The sequence below is a fragment of the Idiotropiscis lumnitzeri genome, chromosome 6 (assembly GCF_059441095.1).
Source record: "Idiotropiscis lumnitzeri isolate Australia: NSW breed Sydney's pygmy pipehorse chromosome 6, RoL_Ilum_1.0, whole genome shotgun sequence".
Classification (NCBI taxonomy): Eukaryota; Metazoa; Chordata; class Actinopteri; order Syngnathiformes; family Syngnathidae; genus Idiotropiscis; species Idiotropiscis lumnitzeri.
The window spans coordinates 665,487-684,395 of record NC_142396.1 but is presented as its reverse complement, the minus strand read 5'-3'; the positions used below and the strand labels follow the sequence as shown (position 1 = coordinate 684,395).

The window sequence follows — 18,909 nt, the reverse complement described above, 5'->3', positions numbered from 1 at the left end:
ACGCACACACAGCAGATGTGCTCTCACTCTGATCACCTTTGAGCGAGCATCCTGTGTGAACGGAGAACCGAGAGGAACAAAATAGAGAGAGAGCGAGAGCGAGCGAGCGAGAGGTGGTAAACCGTGCCATCATCAGAGCTTCTGAAAACTCGTCTCCAGCAGAACGACATCAAGTTGGGGGGGCTCCTCCTCACTTCCTGGTGACACATCGGGAAACAAGAAGAAGAAGCTGTGAGTTTGCTCACCGAGGATGACGATGACGTCGCGCAATGAGAGCTTGCTCTTCTCGTTGACGGTGAAGATTTTTTTCCAAGCTTCTGTCATCATATGATCCTTGGCGGCGGTCACATCCTCTTCCAGAATGTTTCCTCTTGTTCTCCTGCTACTGCCGTCGCTCATCAGAGGTCAGGTGACTACGGATGCGTCTTTGGGAGCCGCGAGGAACGCCAGCGACTCGTTCAACGCCAGCTCGCCCGAACCCTCGGGCGCCTTCCCGGACCCGACGGGTTCTCCAAACGCCGCGACGGGTCCCTCGGAAACGCTGCCGGAGGACAACCGGTCGCCGGCCGAGACCTTCCTGTACACGGGGGACTCGTCCGCCGTGGGAGCGGCGCGCTGCTCTCGGGCCTACAGCCCCCCCGGGCAGCCGGGGCCGCTTCCGGGCGGCATCGGCGCCGCCCTTCGGCCGGCCCTGGACGCCCTGGCCAACACGGCCAACTTCCTTAACATGATCTTCCAGGCCAGCGACTTGCGCGAGAGCTCGGTTCCAGAAGATATGGAGTGGTATCACGCCGTGGTCCGAGCCCTGCTGGAAGCCGCCGGGCCGATCCGCCGGGCGCTGCTCACCTTCGACAGCGACCCGACCGGCAGAGCCCCCCAGCTTGTGCTCCGAGCCAGCCGCGGCCCACCGATGGGGGCGCCCAGCGTCCTTCTCCAGGACTTATCCAAGATGTGGGACCGCCTGCACCCGCCGGCGCCGGCCCCAGATGACGGCTGGTTCCGGCGCTTCAAGTTCCCGGACGGCGCCCGGCCGCCCACCCTCGCCAAGCGGGTCCTGCTCAACGACCTGAGCACCTTGGAGACGCCCAAGTGGGGTCAGGGCGACAGCTACGTGAGCAACAGGAGCGCCGTCCGCTGGGCCCGTGCCCCCTTCCTGGACTGCAAAGATGGCCGCTTCGTACCCAGGTGGATGCTCACCTTGTCCGCCGCCTTCTACGGCCTCAAGCCCGATCTCACCCCAGAGTTCAGGTCAGCACGCCACACGAGCACATATGCAAACCAGTGATACCGCTAACTCGTATTATAAAATAAGTCTCGGGCTGGGCAACGACTAAAGTTTTTAATTGCGATCAATCCGATGAGGTCTTTGTGATTAGAGTAATTTCCGCACTGTATATAAGCCGCGGCAACTCTTTTTTGGGGACGTTTTGTGTGTGCGCGCAGGGGCGTGATCCGCGTGGATGTGGACATCCACGACATGGACGTGGACCAGTGCAGCACCCGGGACGGCTGGTTTGCAGACACGCACCGGTGCAACCGCACCAGCATGGAGGTAATAAACTCCTCGTTGAACTCGCTCGCTACTTTTCCTTTACTACCTTATGACAATTTGGCGCACGAGTTGAACAACTACATATGACTTGTCATCCCAAAGTGTGCACTTTGTAGTACGGCTGAGACGAGTTAACGTCCAGCCAATCACTAACAGTTATCCTTTCCGTCCATCGTAAGGTCCATGTACTAGTACGCGGTTTGGTTTCACTAGTAGGACAATTCAGAACACTAGTCAACTAGTTAGAGATGAAATACCCACGAGTTAACTAGTGAAGCAAAAACACTGACTAGTGAACGAGGGAGAGCCCCTCGAAGCCGTGAATCGAAATAAAATGACTTGTCAACTCGCGGGTCTTTTGATTTAACGAGTGATGTCCAAATGTTCACTTGTAGAACGAACCGTTGACTCCATTGACTGTGCCGCTTCCCCTCACGAGTGTCGCGGGGGGTGCTGGAGCCTCTCCCAGCCGTTTTCGGGCAGTAGGCGGGGTCAGACCCTCAACCGGTTGGCAGCCAATCGCAGGGCTCACGGATCCGCGCTCACACTCATACCTAAGGGCAATTTCGAGTGTCCAATCGACCTGCCGTGCATGCTTCTGGAATGTGGGAGGAAAGCGGAGTACCCGGAGAAAAGCCACGCAGGCACGGGGAGAACATGCAAACTCCACACAGGATGGCCGGATTCAGAATTGAACCCACAACCGCCAAACTGTGAGGCGGACGTGCTAGCCAATCGTCCGCCGTACCGCCCACTCGTGGAACTCAAATTGCAAACCTCCTATTGGCTCTCTGAAAGGAGCTCCATCCAGCAAAAAAAAAAAAAAAAAGAAGAACCCTGTTAAGCTTGATACGGAGCTTCCACAATTTTTCTGCCTCTTGCTTTGTGTTTATGCACAATCAAACCATTTTTCTCAGCGAACGGCTGTCTACATATTTATGATAACAATAACGATAATAATAATAATAAGTAACACAAAAGTCCTGCAATGAATTCTTCCTTGATGAGGATGTGAATTTGCAGTTGTTGAATCTGTTCAAAAGCGACGCATAATTGTACAGTATGCTGAAATGTGGATCATAAATTTGGGGGAGCAGGTGAAAATATCACACGAGCGTACTTGATGATGCTCGGCTCGTCTCCAACGATCGTTTATCGTGAAAAGCAACGAAAGGAAATAAAATGCCAAAAGGCAGCCTTATTACTTTTTCAAATCAAATGAATGAATGTATCCATTTTGAGGTTTCTGCAATTTGATGGATTTTTATTTATTGCTCAGTACATGCCACCAAATAAGCATGCTTGTAAAAAGCAATTAAAACAAAGTGAATTTCCAAAAAACAAATGTCAAAACAAAATTAAAAAAATGGCAAACTCTTCTAACCTCGGTTGAATCATTCATAATTCCAGTGGGGATTCTTTCCTGGGAGGTCTATTTAAAGATGGCAGCTGCAGATGCTCAGAGGGATTACGTCCTTAATCCAGCCCGTTGACACACTTTGTCTCTCTGGCTGGCAGAGGTCTGAAAGCAGAACAAGAAAAAAAAGAAAAAAATTCCCAAAGCCACCGAGCACCTTTTGTCCGGTCCTACCTGCGAGGTTTAGCCGAGACAAAAAAAGCCAACAGAAGCTTTTTGCGCTTTCAACACCAACTAAAGGGTGTTAGCCACATTAGCTTCAAGATTGACATGTTTGACCATAGTAAATAAATGCTAAGATAACTAGCGTAGCTTCTGAGAAACTAACCATGAGAAACATTTTGGGCTTTGAATGCAAAATAAAAAAAAAGGTTTGCCATGATAGGGAGGAGAAGAAAGTGAAAGCAAAGACGGCCACGGCCTGGCTCAAGTCACCAAGTCTATTCCTGTACTGTGAGGCGGACGTGCTAACCAGTCGCCCACCGGGCCGCCCAATAATAATAATAATAATAATAATTACTGTCCATGAAACACTTGGATTTTTTCTTTAGCAACGTTAGCTTCTGGTCATATTATCTTCTGGCATCAAACCACTTTTTTGTCTGTCGCAAACCAAGGCTAAGCTAATTAGCTTCGTGCAATATTGTAACAGCGGCGTCTAAAATGGCGACATGTTGCCATAAAGGACCAGAGGTCAGTCATATAATATGAATCTAATCCATATCACATTCATGTTGAGTCTGCGCCCTTCGAGATAACGCCTGCGTCGGCGTGTGCGTGTACACGCGTGTGCATGTGTGTGGTCGGCCAATGGTTTTCCTTCAGGGAAGGATAAAACACTCAGCGCTGCTTTTATGCATCCATTTAGCTTTTAACGTAGATTAACACACAAATCAAACAAGCAAGAATGCGCGCGTGGGTGTCCAAGCTGCATCTAATGGACGTAACCTCGCTCATATTGTTCATTTATTAATATTCAAGTTGAATATTTCGAGTGCCAGCAAAACATTTGTATATTTTTTCAGATAAATTTAAACAATTAATTGCACAACTCAATTTGCAAATGGAACAAGGTGAAAGAGTTTCTGAAATTGGAGGAATGTTGATCACAATTTGTCCTTTCATCTGGGGCAATTCACAATTGACACCCGGATAGACGGACATAGGATTTACGTGATGGACCGAGAAGCGATGACGGGAAGTAAAGTGTGTGAATTGTATGCGCACATGTACAATTATATTCATGATAGTACCTTATTTGAAAAACAAATAATAAATCACACTAATCAAATGTTTGAGGAATAAGTCATTAAATTGAACCCAAAAAAAATCAAGTTTAGTAACTAAATTGTCCAATAACAACTTTTTCAATAAATTGTCGAAATGGTTTCCAAATATTATCGTATTCATTTAGTTCATTAGAAAGGACAACCGTAGGTGCTTCGGATTACTTATTTTTTTTCCCAAGTAAGCATTTTTTTTTCTCCTCTTTTTGTGTGAAATTGTTTAAAAAACATGAAGGTGAGAATAAATGTAATATATTTGGATGCAAAATAAATTGTTTTGTGAACACACACAGTTGGGGAAAAAACAAGCGAGAAAACGGTCAGAAAGCCATTTTATGTGCAATCCAATTGTCGTCTTTTATAAAACAGAAATGTGAAACGCATTCAATGTTCCAAATGCTCCAAAAACGTGATGAGAAAAAGTGGAATGTGTTTATTTTTTTTTTTGCTTTCCTAACCAGAATGTTACATGACAGAGAAGCCAGTAAAGATGCGCCGCTCACTTAGTGACAATGCAAGTTGCAAAAGTGAAATGGTGAAAAAGATGAAAATCAAAACGTGTTGCTTGCTTGGCGCAGTGCGTGCCGATCGGCGGGCGAGGCTTCCGGCTGGGTCAGTACTGCTGCCGCTGCAGAGACGGATACTACAACCCGGACGGGGCCAACCAAGACGCAGGTATGACATGACCGGGAGCAATCACGTAAAGACACGCCCCCTCTGCCTTTCAGGTTAGGCTCTCAAATTTGAGTTTGAGAAAATGGTTCGGCTTTCAAGTTTGAAGTTAAGACTTCAAACCTGGGTGAAGGGTTCAAACAAGGCGGGGCTTGAAGCCAAGGTTAAGATTCCAAACGACAGTTGGCTTCGACGTTCAACACCCACGATAAAAAAACGATGACAATTTCCGCATCAATATTGTGGGCTTTCGGGGGTCCTCCACGAAAGCGACTCATTTTTTGATTGGGATTTTCGACACCAAGGATTTGAAAATGTCAGCTTTCGCTTTAGAAATCAATGATCAAGCCAACTTGGAATGGATTCAGACTTTGTGCTGTCATTTGCCGCCTATTTCAGAATTAAGAGAAGGAAATGAAACTTTTTTGAATCACCAAAATAATCAATAGATTGGGCGGCACGGCACGATGGCCTCACAGAGCAGAGGTCGTGGCTTCCATCTCGGCTGCGGCCTTCCCGAGCGGAGTTTGCATGTTCTGCCCGTGACTGAGTGGCTTTTCTCCGGGTACTCCGCTTTCCTCCCACACCCCGAAAAAAAACATGCACGGCAGGTCGATTGGACACTCTAAATTGCCCCTAGGTGTGAGTGTGAGCGCAAGTGGTTGTTTGTCTACGTGAAGGTTTGCAGTTCAACCCAAGTACGTTTTTTTTTTTGTTCTCAGATGACGGCAACGAGGGTGGCGGCACGTGTTACCCGTCCTTGCCGGCGTGTGTGCCGTGCTGGCCGGGTTGCGGGCGGTGCCGGGACGGCGCTCCCTGTCGGGTGCAGGAGGACGGGTCCCTGAGGGCCGCCGTCATGGCCGCCCAGGGGACCTTTATGGCGCTGGTCTTCGTCAGCATGCTGGCCGCTTATCGACATCGCAGGAGCAGGGTAACGACTGCAAAAACGGCAACAACGGGAATGACAAAACTCACGACGAGCAGTACTCGAGTGCGCGCGCGCGTCTTTATCTTTATTGTACCTCATAAAGAAAGTTGATGGTGGTAAAGTTATTTTTACTACGTTAATTATTAGTTGATGTCAATTAAAAACACATTTTTCGGGCAGTGGGGGGGGGCAGCATCATCACGTTTGTCATGGGTAACATTTATTGGGGGGGTCAAACATTTGGGGGGGGTTAGAAAACGGACAAACATTGGAACCCCCGCAAAGTCATTGGGTACTCATAGATTCACCTATTCCATTTTCTCTTTGTATAATAGTCTAAAATTGATCTTTTAAAAATTCAGTTTTTTTTTTTCAATGCCCGTTTTTTTGTTTTTTATGGAAAAAATCCAATTTTTTGTTTTCGTTCTTTTTCAGTGCAATTCAATGTTTGTCAATTCTAATCAGATTTTCACTTTGGAAAATATTCCAAACAGTATTTCCACGTGGAAATGTGAATAACAAAGTGAAATTGCAGATTGCAAGCGGCAACTCTTGGACGGCAGAATGTTCGCGAGCGATTTGTTAACGTGCGCTTTCCGTCTTGTCAGAGGATTCGTGCGTCGGGCCTCCTGCTGCTGGAGGCCATCCTGTTTGGCTCGCTCCTCCTCTACTTCCCGGTAAGCGAGCCCCCCAAAAAATGCAATTCTTCACTTTCAAATATGCCACTTTGGAGTCCGGGCCGGGCCCTCAATCAAGCTTTTCAGGTGCGACTTTCAGCAAGGTTTCAAGTTCGAGTGGGGCTTCAAACGATGCTTAGGATTTGAATTAAGAGATTGAAGGCAAGCTTAAGGTTTTTCAAATTAGGCATTGGAAACTGAGGTTCGGGCTCAAAACGACATTTGTGGACCGGGTTAGGGTTTCAAATTAGGGCTTGGGTTTGAAACAACGGTTCGTGATTCAAATGATAACATTTAAAGACGGTTTTAGGGTTTGTGGCTTTGGTTAAGGTTTCAAACGAGGGTTCGGATTTCAAAGGTTGACAATTCAAAGAAGGGTTTGAAGCGAGGTTTTAGTGAGCGAAAACTAACTCAATCGCTAAAAATATAATTGAAACAACATTTTTGTTCACGGCCGAAAACGAAAATGCTTCTGCAAAAATGAAGACCGACAAACTACATTTTACCTTTCGAAAAGTAACGGAAACTATCATTTCAGAGAAAACGTCTGTTTTCATCTGTCAATGAATTGAACTTTTGGGGGTTGATTTGAAATTTATTTAAGGGTCAACAGTCGAGAATTGTAGTTTACTTGACTTCATTAAACAAAAATATAGTTGATAACTAACTCAAAGCCTTTTTTTGCCTTGCATTTGTTAAATGGCGTGCAGGATGGCCGAGTGGTCTAAGGCGCCGCGTTCAGGAGGCTTGGGTTCGAATCTCGAATTTCCCCATTGTCGGACTAATAAAGGGAATATTATTATTATTATTAGAAAAACAAAATGAAAAAACTAATTGCAATTTTCCAAAAAAAACAAACCTGCTCGAAAAGCCAATTGAAACTGAATTTGAAAAGCAAACAGATTTTCTCAAAAGTTGGCCTCGCAAGTGTATCTGCAATGAAATCCACACTTTGCGCTCCTTCAGCCGTTGTGAATTAAAAAAGCAAGAATATGTTTTAGATTTTCAAACGGTCGCCAGTTACAACTTTCGGGTGTGTTGATTCCGCATTGCGCCGCCCCCTCACGAGGGAGTATCCAATCACAAGACGCGTTCATCACCTTCAACGTAAAGCCTGCGAAAAGGCCTTGCCGGCATCAACTCGTGCTCTGATTGGCTATCGCAATTTTCAATCAGCGGTAAAAGCCTCCTCGAGACACAGAAGAGACGCCGGCACGATTGTATCGGAAGGCCTCGGACGAATAGTGCGTACTGCTGCTATTGTGAAATCTGCCTGGCAACACGAGCTGGCTGAATTCTGATTGGATAAAAACTCTTCCCTAAAAATACAACACTAGGATATAATATGACATCAATGCGGAGAATAGGATCATCTTTTCTCGATGATGTGAGGCCAGCAGAGAAGGCCTTGACCGCCCGCCACAGGTTTCAAATGCGGACGTTTGCGAGAAGTCAAGATGGCGCTGCTTCAATTGTTTATGCGCTTCATTTTGCCGCTCGCAGACTTCAATGACCTGCTTGGCATTTGGGCTGATTAAAAGGACACGATGGGGTTTGCTCGCTTGCGCGTTCCGAACACAATCATGTGCGTTTGCGCTCACTTTATTTATTTATTTATTTTCTTTTTGAGCCGATGCGCTTATCTCCAGTGGCCGGCCGGTAATTCCTGGATTACCGGACGACGGCACAGGCGCGGCAGCCAGCTAGCATGTGAAGCCTGAGCAGTTTTGACAGCCTTTGTCTGCCCTCCGTCTGCAGGTGTTCATCCTGTACTTCAAACCGAGTACCTTCAGGTGCATCCTGCTCCGCTGGGTCCGCATGTTGGGCTTTTCCATCGTCTACGGCACGCTCACTCTCAAAATGTACAGGTCAGATCAACGGAAGTCCCAAAAAAAAATAAATAATAATAATCCGTCAGGGATGTCCACAAGTGATTTCCTTGCATGTTTCGGAAGTGCGGCACAGGTGAGGGTTCATAAATTTGGTTTGGATTTTCCACTGGGGAGATTGCGTTGGTGTTGGTAAGACTTCAGAAACCAAAAGCTGTCAATATCTTCCAGTGAGTGTTCCCTCCCGCCGCAGGGTTCTGAAGGCGTTCCTGTCGCGCACGGCCCAGCGGGTTCCCTACATGTCCAGCTTGCACCTGCTGAGGATTCTGGCCGTCATGCTAATGACGGCCAGCTGGTTCCTGTGCGCCTGGACGGTAGGCGTCCTCCAGAACCGAGACAGGAACATTCCCGTCATTGTGAGCACCACCACGGCGCAGGGTCAGGGCTTCGACCTTTGCTACCTGGACCGCTGGGACTACATGATGGCCGTCGGTGAGGACGAGGACAACATCTTAGCCACTAAGAGAGCAACACTTACTCCACTTGTGCTTTCCAGTGCTCACACCAAAATCATTTGACGTGGTTCACGTTCCTCAGACTACCTTCCCTTTGCGTGGAAGAACATGCTCCCTGCAATTTTTCTTAAACCCTAAGCCTCGTTTGAATCCCCGAAGCCTTGTATGATTGTCACTCACGAGAAGCACGCTCCCACAGCCGAGCTTCTGTTCCTGTGCTGGGGCAGTTCCCTGTGGACCGCCGTCCGGCCGGTGCCCTCAGCCTTCCACGAGCCACGCTACATGGGTATCGCCATCCACAACGAGCTGCTTCTCTCCACCATGTTCCACCTGTGTCGGTAAAACAATAGATCGTGGTCCACGTCGCGATCAATGAACCCGCTGGAGATCCCGCATGGAACTAATGTGGTGCCCCCGCCCCCCTCCACAGGTTTACGTTTCCGTCTCTGCATCCCGACTGGATGCTGCTGCTCTCCTTTGCACACACCCACGTGACCATCACGGTGACACTCGCTCTGATCTTCATTCCAAAGGTAAAGACCATCCTTGAGGTGTGGTTTAAAATGGAGGGGAGAACTTAAAATACAATCCAACTTGATTGATATAGCGCCACTTCAGAACAGAGCGCTTTCCAGATGACCCATTATAACGATAAAATGAAGTTAGAGTGCACGGTGGACGACCACTTGGCACGACGGCCTCACAGTGCAAAAGTCGTGGGTTTGATCCCGGCTCTGGCCATCGCGTGTGGTGTTTACATGTTCTCCCCGTGCCCGCGTGAGTTTCCTCCGGGTACTCTGGTTTTCTCCCACATTCCAGAAACATGAGTGGCAGGTCGATCAAACACTCTAAATTGCCCCTAGGTATGAGTGCGAGTGCGGATGGTTGTTCGACTATGCCCTGCAATTGGCTGGCAACCCGTTCAGGGTGTGACCCCCAGCCTACTGCCCGAAGACAGCTGGGATAGGCTCCAGCACCCCCCGCGACCCGCGTGAGGAGAAGCGGTACAGAGAATGGATGGACGGATGGATGAAGTTAGTCTTGAGTGTTTTAAAAGTAGTCGTGAACGTAAACCGCATTAAATGACGTTAAGAGTTCATCTGTTTAAAACGGTCGTGAAGGTAAAGCACATGAAGTGCCGTTAGTGTTGTGAATGTAAAATACAAATGGCATCAAATGAAGTGAAATTCCCAGATTCGTCTTGAGGCAAATGTCGGACGAACTGGCTTGTCCATTGTTCTTGTGCGTGACAGTTCCTGTACATGAGCAAACCTGGCAGGGAGGAGATTGCCACCGAGGTGTACGAGGACGAGGTGGACCTGCGCCGTTCCTACCTCAACAGCAGCTTTCGCTCGGCCTGGAGCGAGCGCAGCGTGGACCCCGATGACTTTCGGGTAAATTTAGAACAAATTTGCCGTCTTTGCAAACGGACAGAAAGACATTCCAAATGGTCAAGTTTAGAAATGAAAGCTCTCAAAATCTGACATTTTGAAGAGGAAAATGATAGAATGCATTCTAATTTCAAATGGTAAACAGGAGTCTCGTTTTCTCACTCCAACCATTCTTCAACATTTGACTTTTCCTCTAATGTTCTGTTCATATGTGTCCTCCGTCATGCTCACAGGACGAACTCAAGAGATTATACGCCCAGTTGGAAGTCAACAAAGCCAAGAAGATGACAGCAAACAACCCTCACCTTTCAAAGAAGCGAAGTTCTCGATGCGCCTTTGGTCGATCAATCATCAAGCGTATCGCCGAGATTCCCCTGAGCCGGCAATGCAGTCACGAGGACCGAGACGGATCCTTCCGGGGCAGGAATCACTCCGGGTCTTTTGGGAGGACCCCAGAAAATCTCAGCATCAGAAGTTCCATGAAATCCCGATCACCATCTCTACGTAAGTCCCAATGTGATCATAGTTACCACCGTGAGAGGGACTCTTCCTTGCGAGATTCCTCCAGGCTGAGTGCCGATATTGTGAAAAGATCTTCCCAAAGATCAGAAACAGACTCTTTAGACATGCACCCGGCAGTCTGCAAATCAGTTAGCGCGCAAAATCTGACCATTGATACCAATTTCTTGCACCTCCCTGATCACACCAGGCTTCACAAGTCGTGGAGTCTCACATCCACCCATTCCATGGAGAACATGTCCAAGGGTCATGGATCCAGCCTCTCCATTAGTGAGCAGACCAGGAGTGCTCTACAGTCAGAGTCTTTCGACAAAGCTGAGGTTTGTCCTTGGGAGGTGGCGCAGGAACAATCAGGCGATAAGAGCCTCAAGCGCGTCACCTACGCAAACTCTCAGGAGGACGATCCGCAAAGTCCGTCCTCGCCGGTTGCTCTCGTCTGTCCCTGGGACCATTTCCTGCCGATGGAGAACAACCTGTCACAAGACAAAGGGGACGCCGAGTGCCCCAAACACCCAGTCTCCTCAAGTGCACCAGGGTCTCCGAGAACCCAAGTCAACAAAGATCAGCGAGTTTTTTCCTTTCGTAATACCACCACCAAGTGGCTCTCTGTCAAATCCTTCCTGACATCTGTGGAACCAGCTAGCAAATCAAGCAAGGATGAAACCTTAAATACAGAAGGTTGCCAAAAAAGCCAAGAAAGTGGCTCTGCAGCATCCAGGTCGGCAACATCCAGTCGGCGTCCAAGCTTAGAGAAGAGGACACTGCAGAGGAGAAGCATGACAACCGCAGATGGAAAACCATGCCTCGTGAAGCAGAACGCAGTCAGACTGTCCTCTGGGGATTCGTCCGACAGGAGCCCCAGACGGTTGGTCATTGTCAGGTCTGCCATCTATCCTGTGGAGTCAGGCGATATGCCAAAGGATGGTCCACTCGAAAATGTATACCTGTCGAGGCAGAGTAGTAAACGAAGCAGCATAAGCTCCTGTAGCTCAAGGACACCATCAACACACAGAAGAGGAAGTAAACGAATGACAGCGCCCGTGTTTAAAACCGTTTCTCACACTGATGTTTGCCCATGGGAAGGACTCGTGGAAGCGGCAAACAAGCAGCAAGGGATGAAAGCAGACGTTTGCCCTTGGGAAACAGAAACATCTCAACGAACTGGCGTGCGTCTTTGGGAATCGCAACAGCAAAAGACAGTGACAAGGAAGGACAGTGGCCGGGCAGACGTATGTCCCTGGGAGTCCCAAGATATTCCGGAAAGTTTGCACGCCAATCCGGCAAAGACGCAACTGTCTCTGAAGAGGTCAGCTGACATTTGTCCCTGGGAGACAGAAGAAACTACGGTGCCCATCATCAAACAAGATAGTGAGTACGCCAACATTTGCCTTTGGGAAAAGGAGACTGTGTATGAGAACCTAAATCCTGTGCAAACAAAAGGATCCCTGAAGGTACCCTCACGACAAGATGCAACAAAAGCTGCCGCCTTCCCCGGTGCATCAAAGGACCAACTTGCTGAATATTCTGCACTCCAACTGGACAGGGGAATGAGCAAGACAGAAGAAAGTTGTCAGTGGGATTTCCCAGACCCGCCAAAAATGGATGATATTTATCTTTTCGAGGACAGGAAAGCTGACCTAACAGTCTCACATTCGCAAATTACAATCAAGGCAGATATCTGTCCCTGGGAGGACACATTGAAGACCGCACCAAAGGGCATCGTGCCCCTGGATGCCCAAGTAGAGGCTCCCAGTGTTCGAGGAAATATTTGTACCCGGGAGAGTGACGCATCAGAATCAGCAAAAACAAAGCTCTCGGATATTCCCAAAAACATCAGACAAGATACAGCCCGTGTAAACGTCTGCCCATGGGAAAGTGAGGACACCGCAATGGTCACAACGAGGACGTCGCCGGGAGGTAAAGTAGAGAGCAGGAGTGGTCGGGACAGGCAGGACAGCACTCGAGAAGATGTTTGTTCTTGGGAGACAAAGGAAACAAACAACCAGAAAAACGTGGACAATTCTAGAGAAAATAGTTGTCAGAGTGAGATGGAACAGGCAAATTCTGCCCGAAGGCAAGACAGCACAAGAGCAGATGTCTGTCCTTGGGAGACAGAAGAAGCAAACATTCTGAAAAAGCAGGACAGCTCTAGACAAAGTGTTTGTCCTTGGGAAACTGAAGACATACCGTCCGCTAAGGGGCAAGATAGCACAAGAGGAGATGTTTGTCCATGGGAAATGGAAGTCCCTAAGGTTTTGCAAAAGAAAGACGGTTGTGAAACTGACGTGGCGGGAGAAGAAGCTAAAGTTCTTAAGAAGCAGGACAGCTCTCGGGCTAGTGTCTGCCCATGGGAGAGTGAGAACAGCACAGTGCTGGAAAAGCAAGAAGGCTTGTGCTCAGATGTTTGCCCATGGGAAATTGACAGAAAGAGAGGTATCAAAGATCAAAGCGACCCGGGTACTCAGGGTTGTCCCGGTGAAATCTTGGACCAGCAAACACCAACCTTCCCAAGCAGCCAAAAAGAAGACATACTGGAAGACCAGGGCACAAAGGCAGAGCAATCGGACGAGCCTAAAGCTAGCCTAGCTCTGGGCCGCCGTGACGCCTTGTGTCCCTGGGAAATGGCTAGAAGTGGCTCCGGATCGTTCACCGACAACAACTGCGATGTTTTCACATGGGAGCCTGAGAACATCCCCGAGGAAGACGAGGAAGACGATGCCGAATGCGCCGCAGAAGCGCTCATCTTCCCTCCCGACTTGTGACCTGAAGCACGTTTTTGCATCAACAGGAAGCAAGCATACGTGCAGCCTTTTAAAGGAACCAGGAACGAGGAAATGAATCTGACTTACTGTTGGCGATGCGGACCAAACTCTGACATCGGTGGTACGGGGACCCAACAGCCCGTATCAGTGGGCTCGGTAACCCGTACTCCCGAAACACACCCCACAGAACTCCCCGAGGGACACGGTCGAGCGCCTTCTCCAAGTCCACAAGACACATTCAGACCGGTTGGGCTATTTTCGAGCTGCCCACCACCACCTCGCTAAAAATCAAGCAGGTGAGAACATTTGATTTTCGCGCAGCATAGTCCAAAGAAATAATCCTTAGCATTTCCAAATGTTGATTTTATTACCTTTTCTAGACACCCACACACACACACACGACATTTAATTTGTTAAAATAAAGACAAAAATAGGAAATAAAACATCTGGGGAAAAAAAGCAACATTTCAAGAACCCAAAAGTGCTCGAAAAGTGGACTTTGAACCAAGTACTCAGCCCCACTTGCTGGCTCATTTTGACCATTGCACGGCCTTCGCTTTGGGAACTTGGTAGTTGAGGGCATCAAATTCTTCGCCAGGCGCTAGCTTTGGACCGGGAATCATGACGGTCTAGAAAGAAGGAGAAAGAAACTTTGAAAGTGTCCACAAAGGAGAAATGAAGTTAACGTGATGATTATTCCTGCTCACTTTAATGATGGGGTCCTTGGCGGGGGCCCAAGACGGCACAATCTTCCCGTGGAGTCGCCAGCGTCCGTAGGGGTTGACCAGGTGCCGCTCCATGACCAAATATTCCAACACATCTTTGGGCTGATCTTCGCCGCCCAACATCAAGCGTCCAAAGCGGTCGTAGATGGCCAGAGTCTGCAGGAGCGCACTTTGTCAACGCGACCGACAATTTTTAGGAATAAGGCCGGAGGGTCGAGGCCGCAACGGGAACGAGATCGCAGCCGGAGGGCAAGGGACTGACCGGCAAAAAAGGTTCAAGTGCTCTGCTCTGCTTTTGACACTCTCTGTACCTGCCAGACTTTGTAATTCGTAGAAACTTTATCAAGGAAAAAGGGATGCTGCTGAAATGTGCTACAGTTACTCAAACTGATCCCAGGAATATGCATTTGATTATTGTTAGGGGCAAATACATTTTGACAGCACAGTATGCAACATTAACAGTTTGAAGAGAGCAAATTGATGCCATGGAAGCTCCAAAAGCCGGCTACGCATCTCACCTGTCTGGAGTGCATGCGGACCGTCACCTGGCCGTAGATGTTGCCCTTAGCAACCATGTCAGGGCTGCGGGCGTGGACCACGCGGGGCGCTTCCAGCGACTCCACCAAGCGCCAGCGCAGGCTCTTGTAGCGGTTGCCTCGTGTCATCTCCTGTCACATCGCAGTCATCAGATGAATGATTGGAGTTGAGTTGCGCTCGTCAACGCCGCCCACCAAGGGGTGAATTGTTGTCTTCAACGTTCCTTTTCTTCCATTGACTTTTGCTTTTTAGATTCAGTTAGGTTTGTTTTTTTGAGCAAGGTTCTTTCTTTTTATTAGTTTTAATTATTGACGGACATTCTTGCTATAATTATATTCTTAGAAAGTTGAATAAGTCTCAAATAAATATAGAATTTAATGACCACTTAACTTTTATTTCACCCCCCCCCCAAAAAAAAGGTTTCAATTTGAGTTCTTTTTGTTAATTATAATAACCTGAGTTAAGGAGAACCTACCGGGTAACAGCGCTCCGTTACCAGCGAGTGAAGCTTCTCTTTGTTGAACCTGGACAAGAAAACATTTCAAGGTGGGTGGCTTTGTCAATGAAAGTTTTCACACACGACTAAAGTACATTTCTGAGTTTTAAGCGGCACAACCAAACATCGCGCACAGTCCGCACTGCAAGTGGATTTAACTTGTGATGGACCGATGATCGGGCAGATAATTTGCATTTTAATCAGCAGCAGCCACTTTTTCAAAATCCAACAGCCGATATCTTGTGACTTTTGGGAGATATTCTCCGCTGGCGCCTCACATTGGCCACCGGATGGCCAGCGTTGACCGTTTTTTAAATGAAAATAAAGATCAATTGTGAGATCTCAATGACTGCTTATTAAATGTGATAAAAGTTGAACTTGAGCACTGTCGAAAACGTTCCAAGCATTTATTTGTTGACCTTTTCATTTCACTCTATTAGACAGGCTTGCTTAGCCAGCAAGTTCTCTGCAATTATTGTTAGCGTTTTCAAACAGAGATGTCGACTTTCTATGATTAAAAAAAAAAAACACGTTAATGTGCTGCAAATCTGAAAAATCTATCCTTGAAGTCAAGTGTTTGTATTCATCAAAATCTTGACGTCAATATTTTTATTTTTACCGAAAACAAATAATGCCTCGAAATATTAGTTACAAGCCTCCTTGACTAATAATAATCTAATTTAAAAAAATGAATTCAACCAGTATTTGCGGCAGAGAGCCTGTCATTTTTATTTCCACGAAGATCTGGCTGCACGAGGAAGGGTTAAAACGCCGCCTGTTTTAAGATTATACGACATCACATCCATTAATGGCGAACCGGTTGTGTTCAACATGAAGAGTTTCAGATGTAGTACATGAATTACGTACGTGCACAGCGCGTTGTGAGCCTCGATAAAAATTTCGTGGGCTCGTTCGGCAAAATCCTTGGAGGAGAACTCTGAGTCGAACTCTTTGATTTTGCGAATTCTGAGAGAATGACAACAACAACAAAAAAAAATGTAGAAAAGATTTTGTGGCTTCAGGGCTTGTAAATGACGGCAAATATCAGTTCACATTTCCAGTACATTTTCATGGCAAATTCTGATGGGGAATTATGGAAATAATCAAAAATGTACATATTCCAGGGAAATGATGTTGGCAGTGATAGACTGGAGAGGAATGAATTGGAAAGCTGTCAGACTCAAGATTGTTGGCAGGATGATTATCAATACACATATTTGGCATCTAGAAGAATATCTCTTTAAATTTCGACGGCCAATATGAAATCAATGTAAGGGCTTGTCTACTCGTAGCCGTTTTTTTTTTTTTAAATAAGTGAATATTTCCCACCCTCCACTCCCTTGTTTGTTTAAAAAGTGTTTTTTTTTTTAAAAAAGCGCAGCCACACCAAACCGCGCAAATGCATTTTCAAACGCATACCAAGCCTGCAAACGGCAACATCCTAAGCCAAATAACGCTTCTGACGCTATTTATGACGGCGAGACAATCTTACGCCAGCTGTGTGGAAGCACTCTGTCGCAGCTGCTCCGTGCGTTGCTTCAAGCCTTCTTTGGACAAAGAGGAAAGTCGAGCGTCACCCTCGGGAGGGACGTAGGGGTCAAAGATTCCAGCTGGAAGAGAGTGTTGCAAACTTTCACAGGAGACAAACAGTGAAACCTCGCCGCTATACAGTGGGGCGGAAAAATGAATTAGGCAGCCACCGATTATGCAAGTTCTCCCACTTAAAAAAAGGGATTGAAAATAGTTGAAAGAGGAGTCGCATAGTACCGGTGCAAGCGATGTTGATGGACCGCTCCATGTACTGCTGCCGGAACACAACACCAGCTGCTCTGGCCTTGGCTTCCGGGTTGACATTCTGCTTGCCCTTCACGCCCACGGCGGGAGGAACGTAAAAGCGCTTCTTGGTCCGCACGGGCACTAAAAGGGGAACGGGGTGCTGTGGCACACTCGCTGAAGTTTCCAATGCCTGGTGGGAGGATCACAGGCAATTGTTCAAATTCACTCATTCACCATCATTTATGAAAATCATCGTTTTACAGTTCCCTCAACCAGTTGACTGGGTGACGCGAGAACTGCTCGATTATGAAAAAAAAATTAATAAAAATCATAATTTTATTAGGTATAATTTAAATCATGATTGTTCAAACAATTATTTTAGGGGGGAACAAAAAATGTGTAAATGTAAACAATATTGAGACAAATGACATTCTTTGAAACATTATAATTATGCAAGTTCTTTTTGGATTGGATTTTTTATAAAACGAGTTACTTTAAAGTACTTTTCAGTTTTGCTTAAGTTCCTTGACATTTTTGAAAGGGAATGTTTTGTCATTTACAGACAGTGATCTATTTTGATGACCATGACAGTCATACTGCATATTAGCATTATTTTTGTTTTGATGTTTGTCAGCTGTGATTATTTGCAACAGTTACGTTCTTTAAAAGAAAGGAGTTGTAGTATTTTGGCAGGTTGCACGCTCCCTAGTGAGTGACGTATACACGGGAAGAAGCAATACAAAGTTGGCACACATACGCCGGAGTGACAAAAGCAGCGTTTGTCTCTATTATAGCCCAGAACATGGCACGGGTCATTTGAATCGGATGTGTTGCAGGAGACCGGCCCTCGAGGAACAAGATTGAAAAGACCCCTGCTTTTTATTGTCCCGAGGTGTGTGAGGTGATTTTGAGTGTGAATGGCTATTTGTTGTTTGTGCCCTGCGACTGTCTGGCAACCTGTCCAGGATGCACCTCGCCTTCCACCCGTAGACAGCTGGGATAGGCTCCAGAGGCTAACTAATGCTAACGCTACGTTAGTTTCAGGCGGTGACTTTAAATGCGAAATTAACACGTCCGTCGGGTCAACAAAATACGTCCGCTTCGCTCAGTCTAACCTAGTCCATCTGGTCCAGCAAAGGTGGAACTGTCCTTTACCTTAAAGATGCTCCGTGTCGCTCCATGCAACCCCGCTTTCGTCCTCGTTACGGTCGCCGCCATCTTGCGGAAACTGTAGAAAAACTATTTCCGGTGGTGGCCGCTGAACGCACCAAATCAAAACTCCCCCAAAAAACTTCTTCACGCACAAATACATGAAATTGAATACATTATATCGTTACAATACACGTTTTACAGCAACAAGGGTAATAGAATATTAGTATTTAAATTCATAAATACTACTACTAGTTCACCAGAATCGTAGACGTCAGAAAAGAAGAAATGGGATATGACTCACATTTAACATAAACAATTTCATTTTTGAATATTTAGCGACTTTATTATTTTAAGTAATTAAATGTCCTTTATTATCAATCTCATATTTTTTCTGGCTACATTTGTAAATTCACGCATAGAGAAATTCATTTCATTGCTTTCCACAGTGAAGTAAAGAAGTATCAACTCCGCAGTTTTCTCTAAACCAAAAGGCTATGAAAACGATGAAAAATTGTAAAAATTTGGATATTTTTTGTAAACTTTTATTCCAGCTGTTTTATGTTTTGCATTTTATTCGGTTGATATTCAAGGATGGTGTTATGTTTATTCATTGCACTGTTACAGCTGGTTTTAAAATCTTTTTGTAGGCGGTGCAAATGTTAATAAAGTAAAAAA

General features: G+C 46.6%; 2 protein-coding genes across 2 annotated transcripts; one reads left to right on the top strand and one right to left on the bottom strand.

Annotated features, from left to right (window-relative positions):
* The first annotated feature begins 6 nt into the window (after positions 1-6).
* LOC148334391 (uncharacterized) lies at positions 7-15,647 on the top strand. The gene is made up of 11 exons (XM_088298513.1): positions 7-1,248; positions 1,444-1,552; positions 4,834-4,930; positions 5,650-5,858; positions 6,464-6,532; positions 8,291-8,400; positions 8,615-8,853; positions 9,076-9,214; positions 9,307-9,409; positions 10,130-10,270; positions 10,501-15,647. The coding sequence occupies exons 1-11, from the start codon at positions 362-364 to the stop codon at positions 13,546-13,548; spliced, it is 5,151 nt and encodes a 1,716-aa protein (XP_088154639.1). The 5' UTR covers positions 7-361; the 3' UTR covers positions 13,549-15,647.
* Positions 13,891-18,389, bottom strand: LOC148334390 (large ribosomal subunit protein mL45-like). Its single transcript, XM_088298514.1, has 8 exons — positions 18,238-18,389; positions 17,074-17,272; positions 16,799-16,916; positions 16,174-16,272; positions 15,286-15,334; positions 14,792-14,941; positions 14,256-14,429; positions 13,891-14,177 (listed from the first exon to the last, which is right to left on the bottom strand). The coding sequence occupies exons 1-8, from the start codon at positions 18,298-18,300 to the stop codon at positions 14,079-14,081; spliced, it is 951 nt and encodes a 316-aa protein (XP_088154640.1). The 5' UTR covers positions 18,301-18,389; the 3' UTR covers positions 13,891-14,078.
* Positions 18,390-18,909: the final 520 nt, after the last annotated feature.